This window comes from Arachis hypogaea, chromosome 6 (genome assembly GCF_003086295.3).
Source record: "Arachis hypogaea cultivar Tifrunner chromosome 6, arahy.Tifrunner.gnm2.J5K5, whole genome shotgun sequence".
In the NCBI taxonomy this organism is placed as follows: domain Eukaryota; kingdom Viridiplantae; phylum Streptophyta; class Magnoliopsida; order Fabales; family Fabaceae; genus Arachis; species Arachis hypogaea.
In genome coordinates, this window is record NC_092041.1 from 88975685 (window position 1) to 89000994 (window position 25310).

Consider the following 25310-nt stretch of genomic DNA (forward strand, 5'->3'; position numbering starts at 1 on the left):
GCTTACAAAATTTCAGTTTGTTTCTTACTTCAAACATGATGATGTTCTCAAATTAGAATCAGCTAAAGTTCAAATCTTCAACCTCACCAGAGATTAATATATTCAAACATTTAGTGATCAGAATCAAATATCTTTAAGAAATTTGGTTTTTACAATAGACAAGGGAAGGATGAAGGTGCGGTGCGGCGACGCGAGCACTCACCAGAAAGAAGTTGGTGACAACTTTCCTAATCGCACTACCTTGCTGTGACGCGAGGAGCGACGCATGGTTCACGAGCACGTCAGCGAGATCAAGCTTCTCTTCTTGAATCGCTTCCGCGCAAGCCATGAGCGCCTAGATGAGATGCACGCCAATGTCTTTGACCACCCCACAAAGGCACGTGAGATTTGAGTGTGGCTCCGGTTGCGATTTTATGATTTCGGTAACCTCTCTATAGTTGTTGTCATTGGCTGATGTTTTTTATGACAATGTTGAACCGTAAAGGTCGGGTCCTCGAGAATTTGCGTAAATGGCAGTGAAACAAGGCGAGGCAATGGGTTCATTGATGGCGGATGAAAAGAGCACCCGTCGATGACGCAGCGACGGACGACGCCACGCCATAGACGACAACACCACAATGCGACGAAGGAGAAAAGCGTCTAGACGAGAATTTCAGAGAAGAACTTAGGGCTGGTTAGGATTCTCTAACTTAGGGATAAAATACCAAGGATTCTTTTGGTATTTTGAAAATATGAAAGTGTCCTCAATTAGATATTCTAAACTAATTATGAAATATATTTTTTTAACAGAATATTCTATTATTTCAAACGTTTTTGGTCATGGCAGGAACTAAATTGAAAAAAAATTTAATGTATAGGAACTCAATTAAAAAAAATAAGAATCTAATTGAAAGTTTAGTAAAACTATAAAGACTCAGAATAATTAAACCGTCAATATATTGGTGATCTTTGGTGGCTTGATAAAAGGGACGAGAAAATTTGATTCAAAATGAAATCGCTTTCTAATATGTACACTTTTTAATTTAAATGTGGAAGGGAGAATGCTGTAGGACGCAGTTATGGAATGTATAGGTGCTTTACGCAACTGTGGTGTCAGGAACAAAAATCGGACCCTTCAATTTGTGTTTACAAAATTAAAAAAATTTGGAGTACACAAATTTAAAAATGATTACTCTAAATTTTTTAAATTTTTTAAATACAAATCGGAGGGTCGGATTACTTAAATTTAAATTTTCTCTTCCACACTAGTCGGACTGTCCGATTAGTAAGCTGGTTTTTTTTTTACAAAAAAATCGGATGGTTCGATTTCTTCATTTCTGATTTCAGAAAAAGTTGTCCCACATCTATGTCTAGTACTCATATTCTCCACAACAATGCACAACACACACATGCTTCTCATATCAAAAAAATAGTTTAATATGTATGACAGAAAGTTTTTTTTATTTTGGGTGTGGAAGGGTTTGAAATGAATTATATATTTTTTCTTTTTTTGAGAAGCAATGAGTGGTTTCAGTTTTTCTCCGCTAACGAATGGTTTCAGTTTTGTGGCTCTATATGTTTAACGTTAGTCTTGATGGTGGGCCTAAATTTAAAACTAAAATATGGTCAATGGGAAGAACCGATCCAATCATGGTATTTATGTGGATTAGTATTTTGGATATGTCCATGCCCAATTTTTGGATCAATTATGTGTATACACTTTGTTTCATATTCATGATGGATCAATTTTTGGGCAAAAAACTGTTGTATAGTTGGTATGTTACTTGTATCCCCTCCTATTCCAACCAAGTTCTCCAATCAAATTGGGTTGATTAAGGATAGAGCTCATTAATTAAGTTGGGTTGGTCTAGTGGTTAGCTCACTAGTCCGCTTAAGTAAGTGTCGGGGATTCTAATTCCGTCTTACAGCAATCCAGTCCTTAAATAGAGCTCATCATTTATGTGGTTAATTAAGTGTTATTGGTTACTGACAAATTTTTAAATAGAACTGAAATTTACTGCGAATAAATTCTTGAACTGTTAAGTTGAAGGATACCGTTAAAAATTAAATAAAAAATATCCCATCTCCTCTCCTTTTTTTTATTTTATTTGGTCTAATAGTATATATTTTAACAATGGATTTTTCAATTAAGAATGAGATTTCATTCTTCCTTTTTAAAAATTATATTCATGACATTTTGTTTATATAACTAACAAAGTAAACGCTTTTTTACTATTAATGAAAACATAGAATGTTAGGAGAATCAACACTGTTAGCATAAAAAAAGTAAAAAAATTGACTAATATTGTTAGTTTAAAAATAATTCAAAATCAAGAAAAAAGTATTAATGGCCTAATATTTATAGTTGGAAATGAAGTTGATTGAATGAAAAAGTAATAGAAATGATAAAGCGGGCGGAGATAGTAGTAGTATTTAAAAAGAATAAAATTAAAGAAAGAAAACACAAGACACACAGCCTAAAACTAAACAATTTTGGGAATAATAAAAAGGGAGGTGTAGTGCCATGAAATCCCACAAGGTTCAAGGTTTTATCACATAGAAACAAAGTAATCCCAGCTGGAAGTTCAGAGAAGAAGTCGTAGTAATAATAATATGATTCATTCATTATTCACACTTAGGCCCCTCCAAATTAATCATGAGCTCCATTAAAAATATCCCTACATATATATACATGCATGTTGGAATTCCCAACCCTGAATGACTAACCTGTTTCCTGGTCAACAAAATCTATAAATCCCAAATTTATTAATCAATTAATATTAGTACTCCTAATAATATTATAGTATATGACATATACCTGGAACGTAACAGTGAATCAAACATAGGGATGCAAGTGCACATAATAATTTAATTAATAGACATGCCAACCAATGGAACTTATATATCTCACATGATTTTTCTAAGTTGGTGTGCCCCTTTCATGGCCTCTATATATCTTAATATATATATAAAAATGTAATGTAATGTGTTCTGAAGAGATTATTAATAAAAAGGATGTAAAGAATCCAAGACAGTACTTACAAAACATCCGTCTGAATAGCATTGGTTATATTGGTCGGTGTGGGGTACCAAGTTGCAGAATTAATTCCAGTGAAAAAATCCACGTACTGGCCATGCACTTTCAGCAAAATCTTAATCTAGATTTAAGTGTTTCATAAATAGCAACACCCATCATGCCCATTTTTACAGAATATAATTCTATTTATGCTTTTTCTTTTTTCTTTTTCTTTTCAATGTTTTATCAATCTGTAACTTAATTACTTGTATTTAACATAATCCCCAGTCCCTTTTACAGTTTCATTTGGTGTTAAGGAAAACTTTTAATTCAATGTATCACAAAATAATTATATCGTCTTTCTTTTTTTTGTGAATTAGATATATAATGAATCTACACATCATCATTTAGATCCAAAATTATTATTAGAGTAAAAGGAATTTTCATGGAGAGTACTCTTGAAGTTATACTCTTATCTAATTTTAGTGATTATTCATGTCATGATAGTATTTTTCATAAAAAAAAATTAAATCAATAAAAAAATAATATCAATAATTATATTTTTAATATATTTTTTTTTAAATAAAAGATTCTTTTAGTTTTGTTTGATTTTGTTTGATTTTTTTATACCTTTTTATTAGGCTTGTGCTTTTTTTTTGGAAATTTATAAAAAAATATAAATTCTAAATTTTTCAAATACAGCTCTAATACATGTTATAATATTACTTCTCTCAAATACTTAAAATAATAAAATAAAAGATACAATATAAATATTTATATCCTAACAGTTTATTTTTTTTTTTTGTTTGAATAAAAACACTCACTTATAACTTCACCAAGAGGAAATGGGGACAGAACAATGAGGTTAACTAGTTACTCGATGGTTATGATGGAGATGCATGTGTGTTGTACTATCCAAATTTCGAAGGTGGATATATATAAAGTTGAAGGTTGGTAAAACTTCAAAAAGAGTTTTAGATTATTGAATAGCAGTCAAATTTATCACATATAAAACATGTTTTCTCTATGTATTTTTTGCCATCATTTTTATCATCAATCATCCCTACCAATAAAAATTCAGTAAGACATTAAAATTATTGCATATTCGAATTGTGGAACTAATTATATTAATACATTTATTAAACTAAACTATTATGCTTAAATGCTTTAACTTCATCCTTCGATGTTTAACGACTTAAATTTGTTCTCCATAATTCTATGCATTTTTTATTTTTAATTTGTTCTCCATGTTTCTATGCACTTTTTATTTTTATTTTATTAATCTTTCATTTAAGAAAAAATACGGGAAAGAAAAAGCGCTTTTTATATTTTATTTATTCAATCATTATATATATTTTACTTGCATTTTTTTCTAATTTTGAACAGCAAACAATAACTTATTCCATTAACCCCTTTTATTGTACTGTAATAACTTTTTATCAATAAATATTTTTATATTATTAAAATTTATAATTTAAAATTTAAAATTTAAAATTTAGAATTTATAATCTGAAAATTAACTAACATCGTAATTTTTAAACATTACGTATAAAGATAAATTTGTTCGCCAAATATCAATTTAAAATAATAAATTTTATTATTGCGTATGTTACTTTTTAAATAATTGTGTAGACGTGTAATATTTGCAAATAATGAAGAAAGTTAAGGCATACACAAAGTAAACCTTGAGAGGAGTGGAGTGAACAGAAACTTGTTTATACTGTTTTACACTTTTGCATCTTTTATATTATTATACTTGCTTATTTTATTTTTGGAGAATACTAATAGATTTTTTTTTAAAATAAAATAAAATAATTTATTATTTTGGTGTACTCTTGTGTATTTTTGTATATTAAAAATAAAATAGATAAGAATACACAAGAGTACATAGAAATAAGTCGTATTTTATTTTTGGGAAATAATTATTTTTTTAATTTATAATTAAAATTTTTTGTTAAATATGACTTATTCTAGTGTATCTGGGTATTTTTAGAAAAGATAATAATGATTGTGATTGTTAAATATGGGTTGTTTTCTTAATTTATAATTAAAAAAAATCTTTAAAGAAGTCATATTTATTGTCCGGATATGTGTGTATTCTTATATACTGTTTGCATATCTATATACTCTTTTGGAAACGATGACATAAAGTAAAAACGTGTATTTTAAAAAATTTAAAAGGGAATTCGGAGAAGACTACGGCAAATTTGCTAGTTCTTTTAGAATTCATCAGACGAACTTACCCAAATACTAAAAAAATAAATCGTATTCGAGAAATTAAAATCTCAAAAATCTTATTTAAAAAAAATATTTTTTTTATTTTATTTTAGAAAAAAATCGAATACTAATATATAAGCATTTGGCCCGTAAAAAATAGTGAAAATAATAAAAGGCATGGGCGCCAGTTAATTTAAGATTTGAAGATTTGAATGAGAAAGTAGTATTATTGAGAGAAGTCCTTTGCTCTGGCCTCTGGGTAAAAGGGAATCATGCATATAGTAACTATCATTTATATGTTGTCTGTGATTTTGAATTGTGGTCCGTACTTACAACAAATTTTAGTTATTTATGTAACTCTGCAACTGAATCACAACGTTGTATTACAAAATGTAATATGCGGCAATATAATAGACACATTTCCAAGCTGTAAAAAAGAGCAAATGTTTTGTTTCGGTTTAAAAGGTAAGTATTTTTATTTTTTAAAATAATATTTTTTGTGTTTGAATATTGAGAACAACAAAAATCTATGATGAGAAATGAGAATAGACTTTTATTCTTTGAAAAAGTATAAAGAACTAATTTTAAAGTAGTTAATATTAATTAATTTTTTATTGTAAAACTATTTTTTTAAACTTTATTTTTAGAGAATTTAGGATTTAGAATTATAATTTAGAATATAAAATTTAAAATTTAAAATAAAAAATGGTTGATATTAATAAAAAAAAGTTAATTCTCCAATTAAACACATTCTTTTTATAAAGCTTTAGCCTTGGGTCTTAGTTTAACAAAATTTTTGCTAAATGAGATTAAGGTAAATTATACTGAACTAATTAAAATAACAACTATTTGTATAACTATCTGGATTATTTATTTAAGAAAATAAACTATTAATAAATATAATTATATAAATAATTATATATCTAACAATTATAATTATAATTGAAAATTAATAGTACTAAAAAATTAATATATTTTATGATTTTTGGCCATTAATTAATTATTGTATATTAGTATATATTTTGATTATTAATTTAAAAATTTTTAATATATTTAATAGTATGTAATTACTTATTTTTTTTATTAAATACTGATTAAATTTTAATTAAAGTATTCGCTAGACTCTTTTATTTACCATTTCCAATCCGAAAAAATGAGAACTATTTTCTTTTGATAAAGGTGTCATAATTTATTACTAGCTAGAAATTTAATTAATTTTGATGACTATTCCAATGTGATAGGCAATGCTTCAGAATACGCACTAACCTCTCTCAAAAATTAATTTTATTTTTTTCCCAAAACTCACATCCAAAATACTTAATTAAGAGCAAAGCATATGAAAAGTAAGGTGGCCACATATTTTGCCGACAAGATTTGTGTGTCTAACTCATATAGTTCCTTGACTTAATAAATAATAATCGGAATCAATTGTATGTTGATATATGCATACACGCATGGCATGAAATGATTAACGTGTCAACAAGTACCATGTATGATAATTTGTACTATATAAAGGATATGAATTATTGGAAAAAAGAAAAGAAAATTCAATGAATACTACTACAGTCTTGTTAATAAGAAAGAGGCAAATAGCTGTCTGAAATGTTGTTAACAATAGTCAGTCTTCCCCATTTTGCTCCTTGAGAAAGGAATAGATGGCAAAAAGATAGACAACACAAGTCAAAGAGAGTTAGATATGTTTCCAACCATTCTTTCTCAAATATATTTATTATTACTTATAATTATTTATTTATTCTCTTCTTCAACTTTTCTTTGTTAATTCCCCACGCCCTACTCTTTCTTCCTTTAATAATGTCTTTAATTCACAATGAACAAACTAACATTTAATTTCCATGTGTGATATATATATATATATATATATATATATATATATATATATATATATATATATATATATATAATTAATGTTCATTGTATAAGAAATTCCGCTACAGAATTTAACATTTTATTATAAAATTATTTTTAAATAATGTAAACTAATACCGCACATAAATATTTATATATCTAATACAGTTTTTTATACGAGAGTCACTTTTAAATTTGAGTGAACTTTAACATAAACTTTCTTTTTTTATTTTTAATTTATTTTATGCTATTTTTTATGTTCAATATGGATCGAATTTTAAATCTTCCTGTTATAAAAAATATAATATCATGTCATAAAAATATTTTTTCTAAAAATTTAAACTAATAAAAGAAGAATTTAATTTTAATATACTGTTAGTGTAAAATAGTTTTATACGTGCATCTAATTATATGATATCATATAAAAAAATAATTATTTTTTACATTAACTATATGAATAATCATTCAAAAGAACGAATATAATTACTTGACTATATAAAATATTTTATATAATTAAATACATCAAAATTAAACTCATAAAAAAACATAAATAGTTATATCTTAAACGCATTACATGTTTTTTTATCAAAAATAGAAAAACTTAAATTTTTAACTTTATAAAAAGACTATATTATTTGACCTATAACTCATTATTGGCTTAACGCATTACATTTTACAATTTCATTAATTTAACACCTTACTCCCTCATGCCATGACGCATACAGCATTAATTTTAAATGTAAGTGAATTTGATTAATTTAATTATATAAATCATAGATTCCGTCCACACCACAAACTGATTGAAAAATAATACAAGCTAAAATAAGGAAGATATACATTACACAACTTAATTTCATTATATATTATAATTTTAGAAAAAAAAAGTTTATAGTAGAAATCAAAATAAGAACGTATAATCATAGCACAATAAGATCTCTATTATTTTGATCCATATATGAAATATTACGGAATTAGAACATTTTTAGACGAAGCTTCCATTTTTCTGCTACCACGATCGACCGGTTCCTGCTTATGTTGGCTTTGGAACCTGTAAAACCGAAATTCTAGAACCATTAACTGAAAAACAAGATTAATTTATCCTCTATCTTAAAAATAAAAGATGTCTCTTTAAACTAAATTATTATTTTGAAAAATTAATGTATTAGAGGAGTGTAATTGTGTTCTTAAAGTCATGAATTTAAGCCGTCAAAATAGTTATTATTTATGTAATTCTCAGATTAGACAATATATATTACACTCTTTAACTACATCGTTTTTTTAATTCTGTGTTTAATACAGAATATTTGTACATCAGATTAATTTTTTTTTATCAATTTAGTGATCGATAATAACATGTTTATATTGAAAAATTATATACAAATAATTTGTTATTGAGACTCTCCAAATTAAGAATTCTAATAATATAAAAATTTAATTTTAATATGTTGATCATCTAAAATATTTTATACATTTGTTTAATTATATTTATTTTTTTTAAATAATCATCAAGTAATTAATATAAAAATTAATTATTTTTTTAACATATCATTACATAATCAAATATCAAAATTAAATTCATAATATATATAATCCTAATTAATTAAGGTAGGACATTTTTCTTAAGAAATTTGAAAACTAGAAGGTAGCATTTAATAACTAAGGAGGCAATGCAAAGTGTAAAATTGAATTAATTAATTACCAGAAAGTAGCTTTCACCATGCTGCAAGGTCTGCATTAAGAAGCCAAACTCATTGGTTGGAAGTGGCACTCCAGAAGAATGAACTAAAATTGCATCTTCACCAAACAATGTTTTGATGTCTATAAGACCTCTTGGAACTTCTGTTGCAATTCCATTGATGAACACTGTGATGAATCCTGACACATTATTGCCCCCAAATCCTACCCAAAATTAATTAACTCACTGTTAACTGTTACATGCATCAACTCACCATAATTGTTCATAAAAACTTTGAAGTAATCGTTCATAGTTCTCAGGTTCCATATAACATATAGTTAGTCATTTGTTATAAATATTTTTTATGGTTCTCATTTATTTACTCAATTTTAAGCACAATTAACTGTGAAGTATATCTATATTATAACAGTTAATTGGTTTTTAGTATTAATTAAAGTGTAAATTAGTAAAGCGAAGCAAAAAATGATTCCACTTATATAATTAAATATACCGAATTAAATTACATGACTAGAATTTCAACTCTTGAGTAATTTTAATTATTCCAGTTACTGAAAAAATGTAAAAGAGTGATGTGAAAATGACAATTAATTAATTAATAATGAACTATACTCCACGGATACCATGGCAAGTTCTTTGATGACCACGTCATTAGTAAAAATAATTATGAACAAAGATGTTGAAATGTTGAACATTACTATATAGGATCCATTATTACTCTACACAAGAAATCCGGTATGAGAGAAGTATATAGAAATAGCATAGTATACAGTAAAAAGGGTGTAGCCATCAATTTACCAAAAGGGGGAAACAAACAAATAAAACGAAGAATGAGGAGAGAAAAAATAATCTAGGGTTTAGAAACCTTGAAAATAAAAATGAAAAGAAAAGAGAGAAAAATAAAAAGTGATGAGGGGAATATGAATAAAAAGGAAAGGACAGAAACTGCAACCGGAAAGTAGATTCATGTTTTTCCGGAAAGTACAACTTTCATGCAAATTCAAATGCAGAAGTGTCAAATCATGAAAAAGATTGCTACTAGCTACTTTATTCTTCTGTAGCCCACCTGAACTTAATTAGCCGAAAAGGAAACAACTTTAGAACACATACATACCTTAATTACTAGAACCCAATTAATTTAACACTTAATCAATCAACATGCCACTCAATTATATTTAATTTAATTTCCGTTATCACTCTCTACCTAGCTAGCTAGCTAGTCATTTAGAGAAATTCATCCCAGAAAAAAAAAAAAACTCTGTTGAAGAAGTGTAACGATTTAATTTGCTTTTAATTTTTTGCTTCAAGCTAAGCTAAATTAAATACTCAAAAAGAATAACAATCATGCAATTCAGACTTAATAAACATACAGTCCTTGAAAAAATAAAAAATATCACCCGTCTTTAAAAAAAAAAAAACTTAAAAAACACCTCTTATGGGAAAATTATGCAAGAAATTAATTAATTAATTTTTTAATAAGAGTTATACAGTAGGGTATAGTTAGGTTATTAAAAGTTATCATAATTAAAATTATCAAAAGAAATGAAAAAAAAAAGAGTAAAATAGAAAAAAGCAAGCTAAGAGAAGCATGCAATTGAATGAATGAATGAATTACCGGAGTTGTAGGTGAAATTTGGTGGAACATGAGGGAACAAAGATGAAGTGTGATCAAATTCCTGGAACCCCATTTGAGGAGTATGATGATGAGGAGGAGGAACACCAGAGAAGAAGTTATCCATGGCTTCTTGCTCACCACCGAAGGAAGATGAAGAAGAAGAAGAACCGCCAACGGCACCAGTCGGAGGAGGAGGAAGATGAAAAGAACAAGAAGAAGAATCTCCGAAAGAAGAAGAACCTCCGAAACCCAAAGAACTCCCTACTGAGAGTGCAGGTTGACCAGGGTGATCCTGATCACACTGAATTGCACCACCAACACCAACCCCAACAACACCAACACCGAGCTGGTGTTGGTGGTGTTGTTGCTGCTGTTGTTGCTGCTGCTGAATCTGGCGCTGTCGGCGACGAGATCTGGACCTACGGTTCTGGAACCAGTAGAAAACGTTAGCGTCGCCGACAGCGCCAAACTTCTCTAGAAGCTTCCTTATCCTGACGGTCTCGTCCTTTGGAGGGTTAACCATGCCGCTGTTGAAGATGGATTCAAGAATAAGTATTTGCTCCGGTTTGGGCGTCCATCTTGAGCGCACCGGTTCGCTACTCTGCTTCTCAGAGGAAGAGGAAGAACCACCAGCACCATGGCTATGGCTCCTGTTTGGGTCTTGATGGTGTTGCTGCCCTTGCTCTTCCATTCCAATGCAAACAAAACTAAAAAGAAAATAATGTTTGTTGAAGCTGAAACCTAGGCAGCCAGAATAATAATATATATATACTATATAACTAAGATACAGATATGTGTGTGTATTTATATATATATTTATTTACATATAACTCGGAATGAGGTAAACTATGCATTAGGATTTAGGAGGGTTAATAATATACAAGAGGTGGAGACAATAATTAAATGTAATTGAGAATGTTATCAGCTGTGAATTTACTTATACCTCCTTCTATAGCCTTCATTCTCAGACTTTTGGTGCGAACTACAATGAGTATTCTTCACACGAGGCCATTTTCTTCAAATGTTATTCAACATTTAGATGAATTATGTGCTGAGCCTAATCATTTTGTTATAAGAAATTTATTCCAACATTTGATTTCGAGACTTTATTCAAGGAATATATATATTACTATTTTAATTTCTAACGATTAGGTTAAATTTTAATTTTGTTTTTAATATTTAAAATGATTTTTTTATTTTAAATATTTTATTTTATTCCTTTTTGTTCGATCTCTAGTTCAGCAATAAATATTTTTTTCAGAAAATATTATTTCCTTTATTATATTATTTTTAATATTTTAGTGGCAACGTTTGTAATTATAGTACCCATAATGATGGTGATAGTAATTTAAAAATAAAAATATATAATAGAATAATAAAAAATAAAATATTTAAAAGATATATAATATTTTAAATGTTAAAAATAAAATTAGAATGTGACTTAAACATTCAGAACTTAAAAATGACTTTATGTTATATATATAATAATATTATGTGTTATATATAATAATTTATTTATTTCTATTTATCGGAGTAAATTTTTAGGATTTCAAAAATGTAGTCTATTAAATAGAGATAAATGTTTAAAGTTGAATACAAAAATTTATTACGTTAAGCAATGTGTTAATTAGATATCTAATTATTTATGTATTTTTATCTAACATCTTTAATTTTTAAAACAAGTAATCTTTTAAAATTATAGATAATTGTTTGGAGCAATATTATAAAATCAAACAATTTATTATCCTTGACTAGCTAACACTTAACAGTTAGCCAACAATATTTAAATTTGTTAATTAAAAAGCATGATACTAAATTAGTAGACTAAAAATATTGGACTATTAGCTAAAAGTATTACTAATATAAATTAAAATTACTGATCTTTAAATTTTTTTATTGTTTTATTTGAGCCCTTTCCATGAATTTTGAAAAAGATATTAACAGAGATTAAGTGTAAGGATAGGGGGGAAAAAAAGGAAAAAAAAGTTACGGAAAACATGTGTTCTCAGTTTAGACACAGTTAAAATGTGTAAATAACATATTTCTTTTTTTTTCTTTTTTTTTTATGTCTTTTGCTTGTAAAATCTTATACATTGTGTTTCACGGTACCCATTTTGAATGATAAAAAGGAAAAAAAAACGAAGAGAAAGACGTATAATTAAGAGTATAAATACATATTATTATTGTTGTTTTTTGTTGTTGTAATCGGAGAATGGATTTCTTTTATGTAAAAATTTAAGGATGAACTCTACCAATCTCTCCTAAAATTGGATGATATTACTCATTACACATTATTTATTTATTTATTTATTTTTTGTATGTTACAAAGATATGTATTTTGGAAGAAATGGCAGTGCGATGTTTTTAAAATAAAGTTACTAATAAAGAGAGATGGTCATAAAACTTCAGTCTAGGGATGTCAATAGCTAGAAGGATTAATTTCTACATATAAGTAATTTTGCTATATAAGTCTTATAAGTCCTCTAATTGATATTACGCTCAAATGCATTTGTTATGCACATATGTTTTATGCGTTTCTAACAGATTTTTAATTCTTGAAAGGATTTCGTTTTCATTTTTTCGAATTTCTTGCCTTCTCTTTCTTCTTCTTCATTTATGTGTTTTTCTCGATTTCCATTATTTTTTGACATCAAGCTCTGAAATCGTTTTTGAAGATAATGGATAATTCAACTTCAGATTGTCAGATGAACCAATGCATGAACCTTGCTTGTGAAATTTGCTATTAATTCTTCCTTGTTTGAATTGAATCTAATGTACTACTTCTGATTAGAATTAATATAATCTTGTCCATTTTATATCAGACGTTCGGGTGTAGATCAGGAATATTTGGGTGTATTTTTATAAAAATTTGGGTGTATTTACAGTTTATGACTTTTCATCTGACGGAGGGTGAATTGTCTTATTCTTTTAATTGAATTGTTTTAGTTTCTGTTTAGTTATGATTCATGAATCTGGTTTTTGTTATTTTTATGATGGTTTTATAGTTGTATTTGCATTCTATAGTTTATGCTTGTTTAATATGGTATATTTTGGGTGTATTTTGAGTGTATTTTGCAACCTTGCTGACTTCGGTGGCTGATTTTAGTGTACACGTAACATAATTCATTTCTGTATCTGCAGTAAATTTGGGTGTAAAACGAAGATATTTGGGTGTAATACGAAGATATTTGGGTATATTTTTATTCTGATTTGTTCTGTAAAATGAAAAATGACAGTTGTGGTTTTCATCGAGGAAGAAGAAGAAGAGTCGTTCATAATGGTGAGTAGCGCGCTTTGGAAACAGGAAGTGGTTGAGTAACGTGCGTGTATTTACTCTTAAATGTGGGAGTGTAATGCGCGTATATTTTGTTGGGCTTGTGCCAACTTATAAGACTCCAAAAAGGCTTGTATGTGTAGTATACCTGTTGGTAGAATAGAATAGAATTTGAACTCAATCTTAATTCTATCTGTGAGTTAAATTTGTTAAAACATAATATTGCTACTTGCGGGTATCCAATCTTATCCGCAAATTTTCACAAATATGCAATATTATTATATAACCTAATGAGCATGCAAATTAAAAATTGAATACAAATAACTTAATTATTATCCTACAAATAACACAATTTTTTCATAAACAATATAATCATCAAATGTTCAGTTCTATATAAAAGTTTTTGTTTAAATTAATAACACAAACACAAATAAAATATTATGATAAAATGTTGTATCACTAAAATAGAGTTAAATTTTACATAAACAAAAGTGTTAAAATATCAATTGAGGATCTTAACTCAATGGTAAAAATCTTTTGCATTAAGTGAGAGATTTTTCGTCTTTGGTTCAACACCTGCTACTTATAACATATTTTTATAGCATATACATATATACGGTACAGATTGGTCAGGTAAGGTTGAGACTAACCGATGCTCAAACCCACTTCGCATTCAATCTTACCTGTAACAGATCGGGTTAACAACCTTACCCGATCTATATCTATATCTATATCTATATATATATATATATATATATATATATATATATATATATATATATATATAAGTTGGTATAGTTTAACAATGAAGGGATAGTCTATTATGTATGATATTTACTTAATATTAGAAGATGTTAGTATAAATTAGTTATTTTTAATTATGACAGAATATCATTTTATGTAAGTATTTTTTTTAGAGTATAAATAAAATCAAGAATTTCTCTATCAGATCAATAAAATTCACAAGTTGATTATTTGTGAGCTTGATTTTTTAGCCATTAAGAACTGTTTTTTTGTTCATGTTAGTGATGATGATGACATAATTTCAAAAATTCGAGATATATTTCGTTTTTATTCGGAGATAAATTTTAGTCTCATTTTATGGAAAGGTAATGAAATTGCAAATAGTTTAACAAAATTAAGTATTTTGAGTTGTCATGATTACGTAGAATTCTTATTTTCAATGTCTGAAATTGTGGATGTTTTTCAACAAGATCTGTTAGTTCTCTTATAAAGGTTGGTATAATTTAACAGTAAAAGAGGGGTAATATTATTATGTATGGCATTTACCAATTTTTTTTAATTATGAGAGAATATCATTTAATATAAGTATTTTTTTAGAAGATAAATAAAATTAAGTATTTCCATATACGATGAATAAAAATCACAAGTTGATTATCTGTGAGCTTGATTTTCTGGCCATTAAGAATGGTTCTGTTTATGTCGGTGATGATGGTGACATAACTTTAAAGATTCGAGATATACTTCTCTTTTATTGGGAGATAAATTTTAGTCTCAATTTATAAAAAAGTAATGAAATTGCAGATAATTTAGTCTCATGATTACGTGAAATTTTTATTTTCAATGTTTGAAATTGCGGATGTTTTTCAACAAGATCTATTAGTTCTATGATCTGTGTTCTATTTTCTTTTGTTTTTTTTCTCTCTCTTGTTTAATCACCAAAAAGAAGGGGTAGTATTATTATGCATAAAGGTTGGTATAGTTTAACAGAAAAAAATAGTATTATTATGTATAACATTTACCTAATATCAGAGGATGCTAATATAAATTTGTTATTTTTAATTATAAGAGAATATCATTTAATGTAAGTATTTTCTTTTAGAGGATAAATAAAATCAAGAATTTCTCTATTATATCAATAAAAATTATTTTTTTGTTCATGTCGGTGATGATAGTGACATCATTTTGAAGATTCAAGATATATTTCTTTTTTATTGGGAGATAAATTTCAGTTTTATTTTATGAAAAGGTAATGAAATTGCATATAGTTTAACAAAAGTAGGTGTCTTTTGAATTGTCATGATTATGTAGAATTTCTCGTTTCAATGTCTAAAATTGTGGATGTTGTTCAACAAGATTTATTATTTCTTTTAGCTGTGCTCTATTTTTTTTTTCTCTCTCTCTTATTTACTCTTAGAATATATATTTAAACTTTATTCTTACAATATAAAAGTTGGTATAATTTATCAGTAAAAAAATGATAGTATTATTATGTATGACATTTACCTAATATCAGAGGATGTTATTATAAATTTGTTATTTTTAATTATGAGAGAATATCATTTAATGTAAGTAATTCTTTTAGAGGATAAGTAAAATTAAGAATTTCTCTATCAGATCAACAAAAATCACAAATATAATTTTTTTATTGAAAGATGAATTTTAGTCTCATTTCATGGAAAAATAATAAAATTACAAATGATATAATTTTATGATTACGTAAAATTCTTATTTCCAATGTCTGAAATTGCGGATGTTCTTCAACAAGATCTATTAGTTCTATGAGCTGTGCTCTATTTTCTTTTGTTTTTTTCTCTCTCTTGTTTAATCACAAAAAAGAAGGGGTAGTATTATTATGTATAAAGGTTGGTGTAGTTTAATAGTAAAAGGATAGTATTATTATGTATGACATTTACCTAATATCAGAGGATGTTAGTATAAATTTGTTATTTTTAATTATAAGAGAATAACATTTAATGTAAGTATTTTTTTTAGAGGATAAATAAAATTAAAATTTTTCTATTAGATCAATAAAAATCACAAGTTGATTACCTGTGAGATTGATTTTTTAGCCATTAAAAATTATTTTTCTGTTCATGTCGGTGATGATGGTGACATAATTTCGAAGATTCAAGATATATTTTCTTTTTATTGGGAGATGAATTTCAGTTTTATTTTATGAAAATGTAATGAAATTGCATATAGTTTAACAAAATTAGGTGTCTTTTGAGTTGTCATAATTATGTAGAATTTCTATTTTCAATGTCTGAAATTGCGGATGTTCTTCAACAAGAATTGTTACTTCTCTTAGCTGTGCTCTATCTTTTTCTCTCTCTCTCTCTTATTTACTTCAGTCTTAGAATATATATTTAAACTTTATTCTTACAATATAAATGTTGGTATAATTTATCAATGAAAAAGAAGTAGTATTATTATGTATGACATTTACCTAATATCAGAGGATGTCATTATAAATTTATTATTTTTAATTATGAGAGAATATCATTTAATATAAGAAATTTTTTTAGAGGATAAATAAAATCAAGAATTTTTCTATCAGATCAACAAAAATCACAAGTATAATTTTTTGATTGGAAGATGAATTTTAGTCTCTTTTTGTGGAAAAGTAATAAAATTACAAATGATATAATTTCATGATTATGTAAAATTCTTATTTCCAATGTCTGAAATTGCGGATGTTCTTCAACAAGATCTATTAGTTCTATGAGCTGTGTTCTATTTTTTTTTGTTTTCTTTTTCTCTCTTGTTTAGTCACTGATAAACCACTATTTTATGGTTTATCTCGTGTTTAATTGAGTGGTTTTTATCAAGTCTTTACCCACTTATTCATATGATTTGTATGGCTTTACAACTCCTTCTTAGTCTTGATCTATGGTTAAAAACTTGCTTCCTGGAGTTCTTTAATTTGTGTATTTCAATTCTCCTTTATACCATTCGATGCTGTGATCCATGTGTTAAGTGTTTCAGGCTTCACAGGGCAAGAATGGCTTAGAAAATGGAGAGAAAGCTTGCAAAAATAGAAGAAACACAAGAAACTAAGGAGATGACCAGCGAGCATCGACGCGCGCGCATGGCTCACGCGAGCGCGCAGAATGGAGAAAGTCACAGCGACGCGTGCGCGTGCCTGACGCGTACGCGCGGATTAGAGTTTGCATGAATGACGCGCACGCGTGAACGACACGTACACATGACAAGAAAAATCGCTGAATGACGCGCACTCGTGACCGACGCGTACGCGTGACCTGCGCGATCTGCAGAAATAACAGAAAACGCTGGGGGCGATTTTGGGCCTCGTTTTGACCCAGTTTTCGGCCCAAAAACACAGAATAAAGCTAGGAAACGTACAGAGACTCAATACACATCAACACAACATTCATAATTTACATAATTTTAGCTTTTAGATGTAGTTCTCTAAAGAGAGAGATTCTCTCCTCTCTCTTAGGATTTAGGATTAGGATTCCTCTTAAAGGTTAGTTTTACTTCTTCTTCATTCCAGGTTCAATGTTCCTTTACTTTAATTCCTCTTCTACTTTTATTTATTCTATTATTTTAGTTTTTTAATATTAGTTTATGAACTCCATGTTAGGATTAATTTTCTTATTAAATACACATTGAGGTATTTCAGATTTAAGATTGCTTTCTTCAAATTCATGTTTTTTATGCTTCCAATTTAATTTAGATTTTCCCCTTTTGCTTTAGTTAAGTAATTGGTGACACTTGAGTTATCAAACTCGGCTGTTGATTGAAAATTAGAATTTGCTGATTGATTTGGATCCCTCTAAAGCTAGTCTTTTCATAGGAGTTGACTAGGACTTGAAGAATCAAATTGATTAGTCCACTTGACTTTCCTTTATTTAGTAAGGATTAACTAAGTGGGAGTAATAAACAATTCTCATCACACTTGATAAGGATAACTAGGATGGGATTTCCAGTTTTTATACCTTGCAATGGTTTTCATAATAATTAATTTACTTTATTGCTAATTTATTTCCTTGTTCCCTATTTCAAAAACCCAAAAATATACATTTTTCCATAACCAATAATAAATCATATTTCCCTGCAATTCCTTGAGAGACGACCCGAGGTTTAAATACTTCGGTTATAAATTTTATTGGGTTTGCTTTAGTGACAAACAAGTTTTTTGTACGAAAAGATTTTTGTTGGTTTAGAAGCTATACTTTCAATGAGAGCTTATTTGTAAAATTCTAGACCACGCAAGAATCCGATCGTCAAAATGGCGCCGTTGCCGGGGAATTTCAAACGTGTGTCTTATTATTGGTTATTGTAAATATTTGCTTTTTCGTTTCTTTGTTAGTGTTTCTAGTTTCAGTAGATTATTTTCATTAATTTTTGTTTTTATTTTCTTTTGCTACTATGAATTCTCACCCCTCTGACTTTAAGTTTGGTTCCAATGTTGTTGTAAGGAATGGAAGCTATAATGAGAATAGGCATCAAGGTTAGAAGAATCAAAGATGGGAGGAGCCACAAGGATTTGATCAACCCTCTTGGCAACAACCCCCTCCAATGCGCTATAACCAACAACCATTCTATGATGCATACCAAGATGATAGTTATGGTGGACCTTCTCGTGACAACCAACCTCCACCAAATTACTATGGTCAAGAGCCATTTCGAGGTGCGTACCAAGATGATAGATATGGTGGATCCCCTTGTAGTTACCAACAAGCCCCGCCATATGCTTATGAACCACCTCCCTAACATAACTCTGAACCACCATACTCACAAGCCCCTTTCCACCATTCACCTCTATATGACCCTAATCCTTATCCACCACACCAACCACCATATGAACCACACCCAGAACCACCACCTCAATATTCACCATCTCCATATCCTTATGAGTCCTTTCTCCCAACAAATGAACCCTCCTATCCACCCCAACCTCCATTGGATAACAACACACTCATCTCTAACATCATTGGTCTCACCTCTACACTCCAAAATCTTATATCCCATATGAACCAACCCTCTACTTCCAATATTCAATCCTCAAACTCTAGTGCGCTTTCTTTTCAGCCACATAATGATCTTCCAATCCCATCACCACCCTCCATGGAAAGGCACCCACATCCATCAATCCAAGAGCAAGATGATGACATGGAACAAGAGAGAAGGGATCATCTTTGCAAATTCATACTTCATAAGAAGCTAGAGGAGGCCCTACAGATGGAGGTAGTGGAGACCCTTGAAGTTGAAGGAGTGGTTGAAGAATTAGTGAAGGAAGACATCAAGGAGGAGTCTGATTTTTTCTTGAGCAAGAGGAGGCCTAAAATGTAGAGGTAGGAGAGACCCTTACAGATGAAGAAGTAGTTGAAGGGAGCTATCATGAAAAGAAAATCATCAAGGAGGAGTACGATTTTATACTAAAACAACTGGATAACGTAGCAATTATTAAAAAGGAAGAAGCGGTTGCAGACCTCAGAGATGCTGAACCTCCATGAGAAAGTCCAGTCATAGAGCCTCCTTCCAAGATGCTTGATGTTGATGTTGAGGAGGGTGTACAACCTCCAAGGTATATCCTGCTTGAAGACTCTGAAGAGGTTGATCAAGAGATAGAGATCAAAGAAGAAGAAGCACAAACTCCCATGCCCTTGGTAAGTAATGAAGAAGAGATTGAATTGGAAGAAAGCTACCAAGAGGAAGAGGTTGAAATTGAAGAAGCTTGCAAAGAGGTGGAAGTTGTCAAGGAAGAGCTCAAGGGAATAGAGATGGAAATCACCTTGCCAAAGTTGTTGGAAACCTCTCCCTCAAAGCCATCACCATCCATCCCTTCATTCAAGTGGGTAAATCTCTCATCTCTAAACTTAATTAGCCCACTTGAATATGCTTTACTTGAGACAGATGGTCAGCTTAAAGCTCTTTGTGGCTTTAAGAGTAAGAGGGAGATGGTTAGTGGTTGGCAACACAATCCTAGGTTCATTGTGGTAGGAAGCTCACGGCTAAATTATCATGGTTGGAAGAATACTAGATTGAATGGGTCTAGGAAGTTGTTTGGAAGCTATAGTGAGAATTTAGATTGCTTGCCACCTAGTTGGAACAATAATGATAAACAAGAAGACGGGTGCAAAAGCAAGGTTTGGGACCTCAGAATTCATTCTAACAATCAACATTCCTGGAGCCTAATCACTTGCTTTAACTTGCTTGAAGGCTTTATGCAACTATTATGGGACCCCGGAGGCCATTGGAATTACAAACATTAGTGGGGATTCCTGGATGAGTTCATGCACAAGCCACCATAACAGGGAGCTCACCAAATGTCTAACTTAAGGACTTTAACTAAAAGTGCTACGTGGGAGACAACCCACCAGGGTATTATCTTCTATTTTTATCCTTAGTTTTATTTTCTTATATTTTTTTATTCTTAGTTTTATTTTGTTTTGTTTTATTCTTAGTTTTATTTTATTCTATTTTTCTTAGTGTTCATTCATAATGTCTGCATCCGCATATGCATTTTGCATTCTACATACTTCAAAAAAAAAAAGAAAAAAAGTGGCAGAGAGTTGCGTGGAAGCAATGCAAAAAGTGTGCCAATCGCACAAGCATCACCACGCGCACGCGTGAAGGACGTGTGCGCGTCATTTTGAACATTTGGCACTTCACGCGTACGCATCAATGCCGCGCATGCGTGACCTAGGAAAATCGGCGTAAAGAGGTTCAGGCTGAAAGTTGTGCTGGCCTGGTGCGGGCACTGTGCCCAAGGCACAAATTCACCCACGCGTATGCGTCCTTGACGCATACGCGCCATTTTCAAATTCTGACCACTCACGCGTACGCGTCAATGACGCGCATGTGTCACATGTTAACACCCCAAGCCAAACAGAGAGTTGTGCGCACGCAAGGATGCCTTCGCGCGAGTAGCACAAACACGGTCACGCGTACGCGTGACCGATACCTACGCGTCACCTTCCAATTTTTGTGACTCACGCGTACGCATGGAGTATGCGTGCGCATCACTAGCGCAACACCACCAGATCCCTGCGCCGCTACTTTTCTTGTCTTTTCTTTTCTAATCCTTATTTCTTTATTCTTTTTTTCTCTTCTTTCTTCTTTATTATCCATTCTTTTTCTCCTTCTTCTTCCTTTACCTTTTCTTCTTCTTCCCCCTTCCATCATATCTTCTTCACCTCACATTCTCTATTATCTCTCTTTGTCCCATTCTTCTCAAGGTTTTTTCTTTCTATTTTCTTTCTTCTCTTCTTATTATTTATTTATTTTTTCATTATTTTACATGGTGTTAGAAATCTAATTGGGTGATTGTTTTCTTCTATAATTGCTTGTGGATTGTTAAGGAGTTGTTTGACAATTATCACTAATTATTTTTGGATTGTTTGCATGTTCAAATTTAATACTTTCAATAACATATTTACCATGCATGCTAAGTGTTTGTGAAAAGTCCGTATAGCATTATGAATTCTTAATTATTCTATCCTTTTACTCTAATGCCTGTTTTTTACAAAATCCTTCTAAAATTTTATTAATTAAATATAATTGTCAATACAAACGTTATTGTTTGTTTTATTACGACTGATAATACATTTTGGCTTTTAATGCTTGATCTATGCTACTCATGCCTTTGCCAGCATGCCAATAAACATGTTGCATTTAATTGTCTCAATATATCATGCTATATTTCCATTGATGTCCTAATTACATGGAGTCGCGACCATGTGTTAACGACATTCTTCTTTACCTTGGCATAATTATCACTCGTACTGCCCTTTTCCTTGCTCTATCCCTTTGAATTCATGTCCCTTTTCTCTTTCCCCTTTTCAGGATGGCCACCAGGAAGGGTACAGAGAGAGCCTCTAACAAGTCACCGGCAAGGAAAAGAACAAAAATCACAAGCATCTTTAACAAATCAGCTGCTCCCTCAGATACTTCAGAGGTTGGACCGACTGGACCGGCAGGCGAAGCGAATGGAGTGCCGTAACAAGCGCCAATTTACATACCTCAAGGAGCTGATTGTTGGCAACCACCCACCTGAGGAAGACCAAAGGACACTCTGGACTCCACCTTACCTACCAGCACCGGGAGCCATGACGGTCCCGATTGTGGAGATGCTGCTACCAGCCCCCCTTTGTTCCTGACTGATGGCACCGAGGACGGTGCAAAGGTTTAAGTGTGGGGAGGTCGGTCAGTACCTGACTTCCAGAGGTAACTTTTCTCTCTTAACACCAACATTTTTAGTTTTTCTTTTGTTAGTTAGGATAGATTGCATGTTAATAATTGCTTGCATGTATGTTTTGCTTGGTTAAAGTAATGAGTTTCTTTTCAAGACCCTTTTATAGTATTTCACTAATTTAAATTAAAATTTTTTTTGTTAAACTTGTTGGAAGTTGTATTTGAAACATGGGTTATAGCTAAGAACACACAACCTGTGAGATTTGAGCTTAAATACATGGTTACATAATTTAACCATAAAAAATTTTATTCTTGTGTGTTTTCTTCTCTATAATTGTAATCTATATATTATTCCATTCTATATGTCCAATGTTTAGTGTATTTAAATGCATGCATATGATTGAGGCCATCAATTGTTATTAACTCACTTATCCCAATTAGCCTACCCTTTCAATCACCTTTGTTAACCACCTTGAGCCTTTTAATCTCCGTTTGTTCTATATTTTACCACATCACTAGCCTTAAGCGGAAAAATAATTAATTACTCCAATTGAATCTTTGGTTAGCTTAAGATAGAGATTGTGTGTCAATTAAGTGTGGGGAACTGTGGAAACTTGGGTGGATGAAAGTGTACAGTGTTTCATTGACAAAATATTGGGAACTTGGGTACCTACTTATGTGAGACCAGAAAAATTAAAAAATCCATGTGTATTGATATGTTATGTTTACTTTTATATTTTTTTAAAAAAGAAGAAAATATACATATATATATATATATATATACATAATATAAATAAATAAATAGGGGATAAAATTACCCCAATGCTAAGTTTAATAAAAGATCAATGCATATGTGATAAAATTAAAGAAAAGTTGATACATGAGTATGTAATGCAAAAAGTGGGAATTTTGGGTAGCTAGGTATGAATTTAGAATTACATAGAGTGTGTGTGTGTTAGGTGAGAACTTAGGTTAATCAAAGATTCATATTATAGCTCACTTAGCCATACATATATCCTCACCCTTACCTTAGCCCCGTTACAACCCTAAAAAGACCTCATGATGTTTGTATTGGTATATTAAATACTTGTTGATTGGTTAGGTGAAGAACAAAGTTTAGAAAGCATGACTAGAGAAGACTAGAGTGGATTACCCTATACACTTGAGTGATTAGAGTGCATATACACCATCAGTAAGGGTTCAATGCTTAGTTCTATGTTTCCTGCTTTCATGAGCTATCTTCTTACAAGTTTACTTGTCTTTATTGTATAAATTAAATTAGTAAAATTTGATTTATGTTCATCTTGAAGAACTTGGTTACTTTTAACCAAGTAGACAAAATCATCTTAGCATATAGTTGCATTCATATACATAGGTTGCATTGCATTGCATGAGTCTTACTTTTCCCTACTTGTTTATTTTATCTCCTAGAGCTAAGCATGAGGACATGCTAATGTTTAAGTATGGGGAGTTTGATAAACCACTATTTTATGGTTTATCTTGTGTTTAATTGAGTGGTTTTTATCAAGTCTTTACCCACTTATTCATATGATTTGTATGACTTTACAACTCCTTCCTATTCTTGATCTATGGTTGAAAACTTACATCATAGAGATCTTTAATTTGTGTATTTCAATTCTCCTTTATACCATTCGATGTCGTGATCCGTGTGTTAAGTGTTTCAGACTTCACAGGGCAGGAATGGCTTAGAGAATGGAGAGGAAGCTTACAAAAATAGAAGGAACACAAGAAACTAAGGAGATGACCAGTGAGCATCGACGCGCGCGCGCATGGCTTACGCGAGCGCGCGGAATAGAGAAAGTCGCAGCGACGCGTGCGCATGCTTGACGCGTACGTGCGGATTGGAGTCTGCACGAATGATGCGCACGCGTGGACGACGCATACGCATGACAAGAAAAATCGCTGAATGACGCGCACATGTAACTGACACGTACGCGTGACATGCATAATCTGCAGAAATAACAGAAAATACTGGTGGCAATTTTGGGCCGCGTTTTGACCCAGTTTTCGGCCTAGAAACACAGAATAAAGCTAGGGAACGTACAGAGACTCAATACACATCAACACAACATTCATAATTTCCATAATTTTAGGTTTTAGATATAGTTTTCTAGAGAGAAAGGTTCTCTCCTCTCTCTTAGGATTTAGGATTAGGATTCCTCTTAAAGGTTATGTTTACTTCTTCTTCATTCCAGGTTCAATGTTCCTTTACTTTAATTTCTCTTATACTTTTATTTATTCTATTATTTTAGTTTGTTAATATTGGTTTATGAACTCCATGTTAGGATTGATTTTCTTATTTAATACACATTGAGGTATTTCAGATTTAAGATTGCTTTCTTCAAATTCATGTTATTGATGCTTCCGATTTAATTTAGATTGTTTCCCTTTGCTTTGGTTAAGTAATTGGTGACACTTGAGTTATCAAACTCAGCTATTGATTGAAAATTGGAATTTGCTGATTGATTTGGATCCCTTTAAAGCTAGTCTTTCCATAGGAGTTGACTAGGACTTGAGGAATCAAATTGATTAGTCCACTTGACTTTCTTTTATTTATTAAGGGTTAACTAAATGGGAGCAATAAACAATTCTCATCACACCTGATAAGTATAACTAGGATGGGATTTCAAGTTTTTATACCTTGCAATGGTTTTCATAATAATTAATTTACTTTATTGCTAATTTATTTCCTTGTTCCCTATTTCAAAAACCCAAAAATATACCT

At 30.3% G+C, this 25310-nt stretch overlaps 1 protein-coding gene across 2 annotated transcripts; it reads right to left on the minus strand.

Moving 5' to 3' along the window:
• Positions 1-7886: 7886 nt before the first annotated feature.
• Positions 7887-11139, minus strand: LOC112696879 (WUSCHEL-related homeobox 11). 2 transcript variants are annotated; one of them, XM_025749811.3, is made up of 3 exons: positions 10387-11139; positions 8778-8953; positions 7887-8126 (listed from the first exon to the last, which is right to left on the minus strand). In XM_025749811.3, the coding sequence occupies exons 1-3, from the start codon at positions 11075-11077 to the stop codon at positions 8109-8111; spliced, it is 885 nt and encodes a 294-aa protein (XP_025605596.1). In that variant the 5' UTR covers positions 11078-11139; the 3' UTR covers positions 7887-8108. The 2 variants fall into 2 exon arrangements, with proteins under 2 accessions (XP_025605596.1, XP_025605595.1); XM_025749810.3 differs by having other exon boundaries at positions 8778-8977.
• Positions 11140-25310: the final 14171 nt, after the last annotated feature.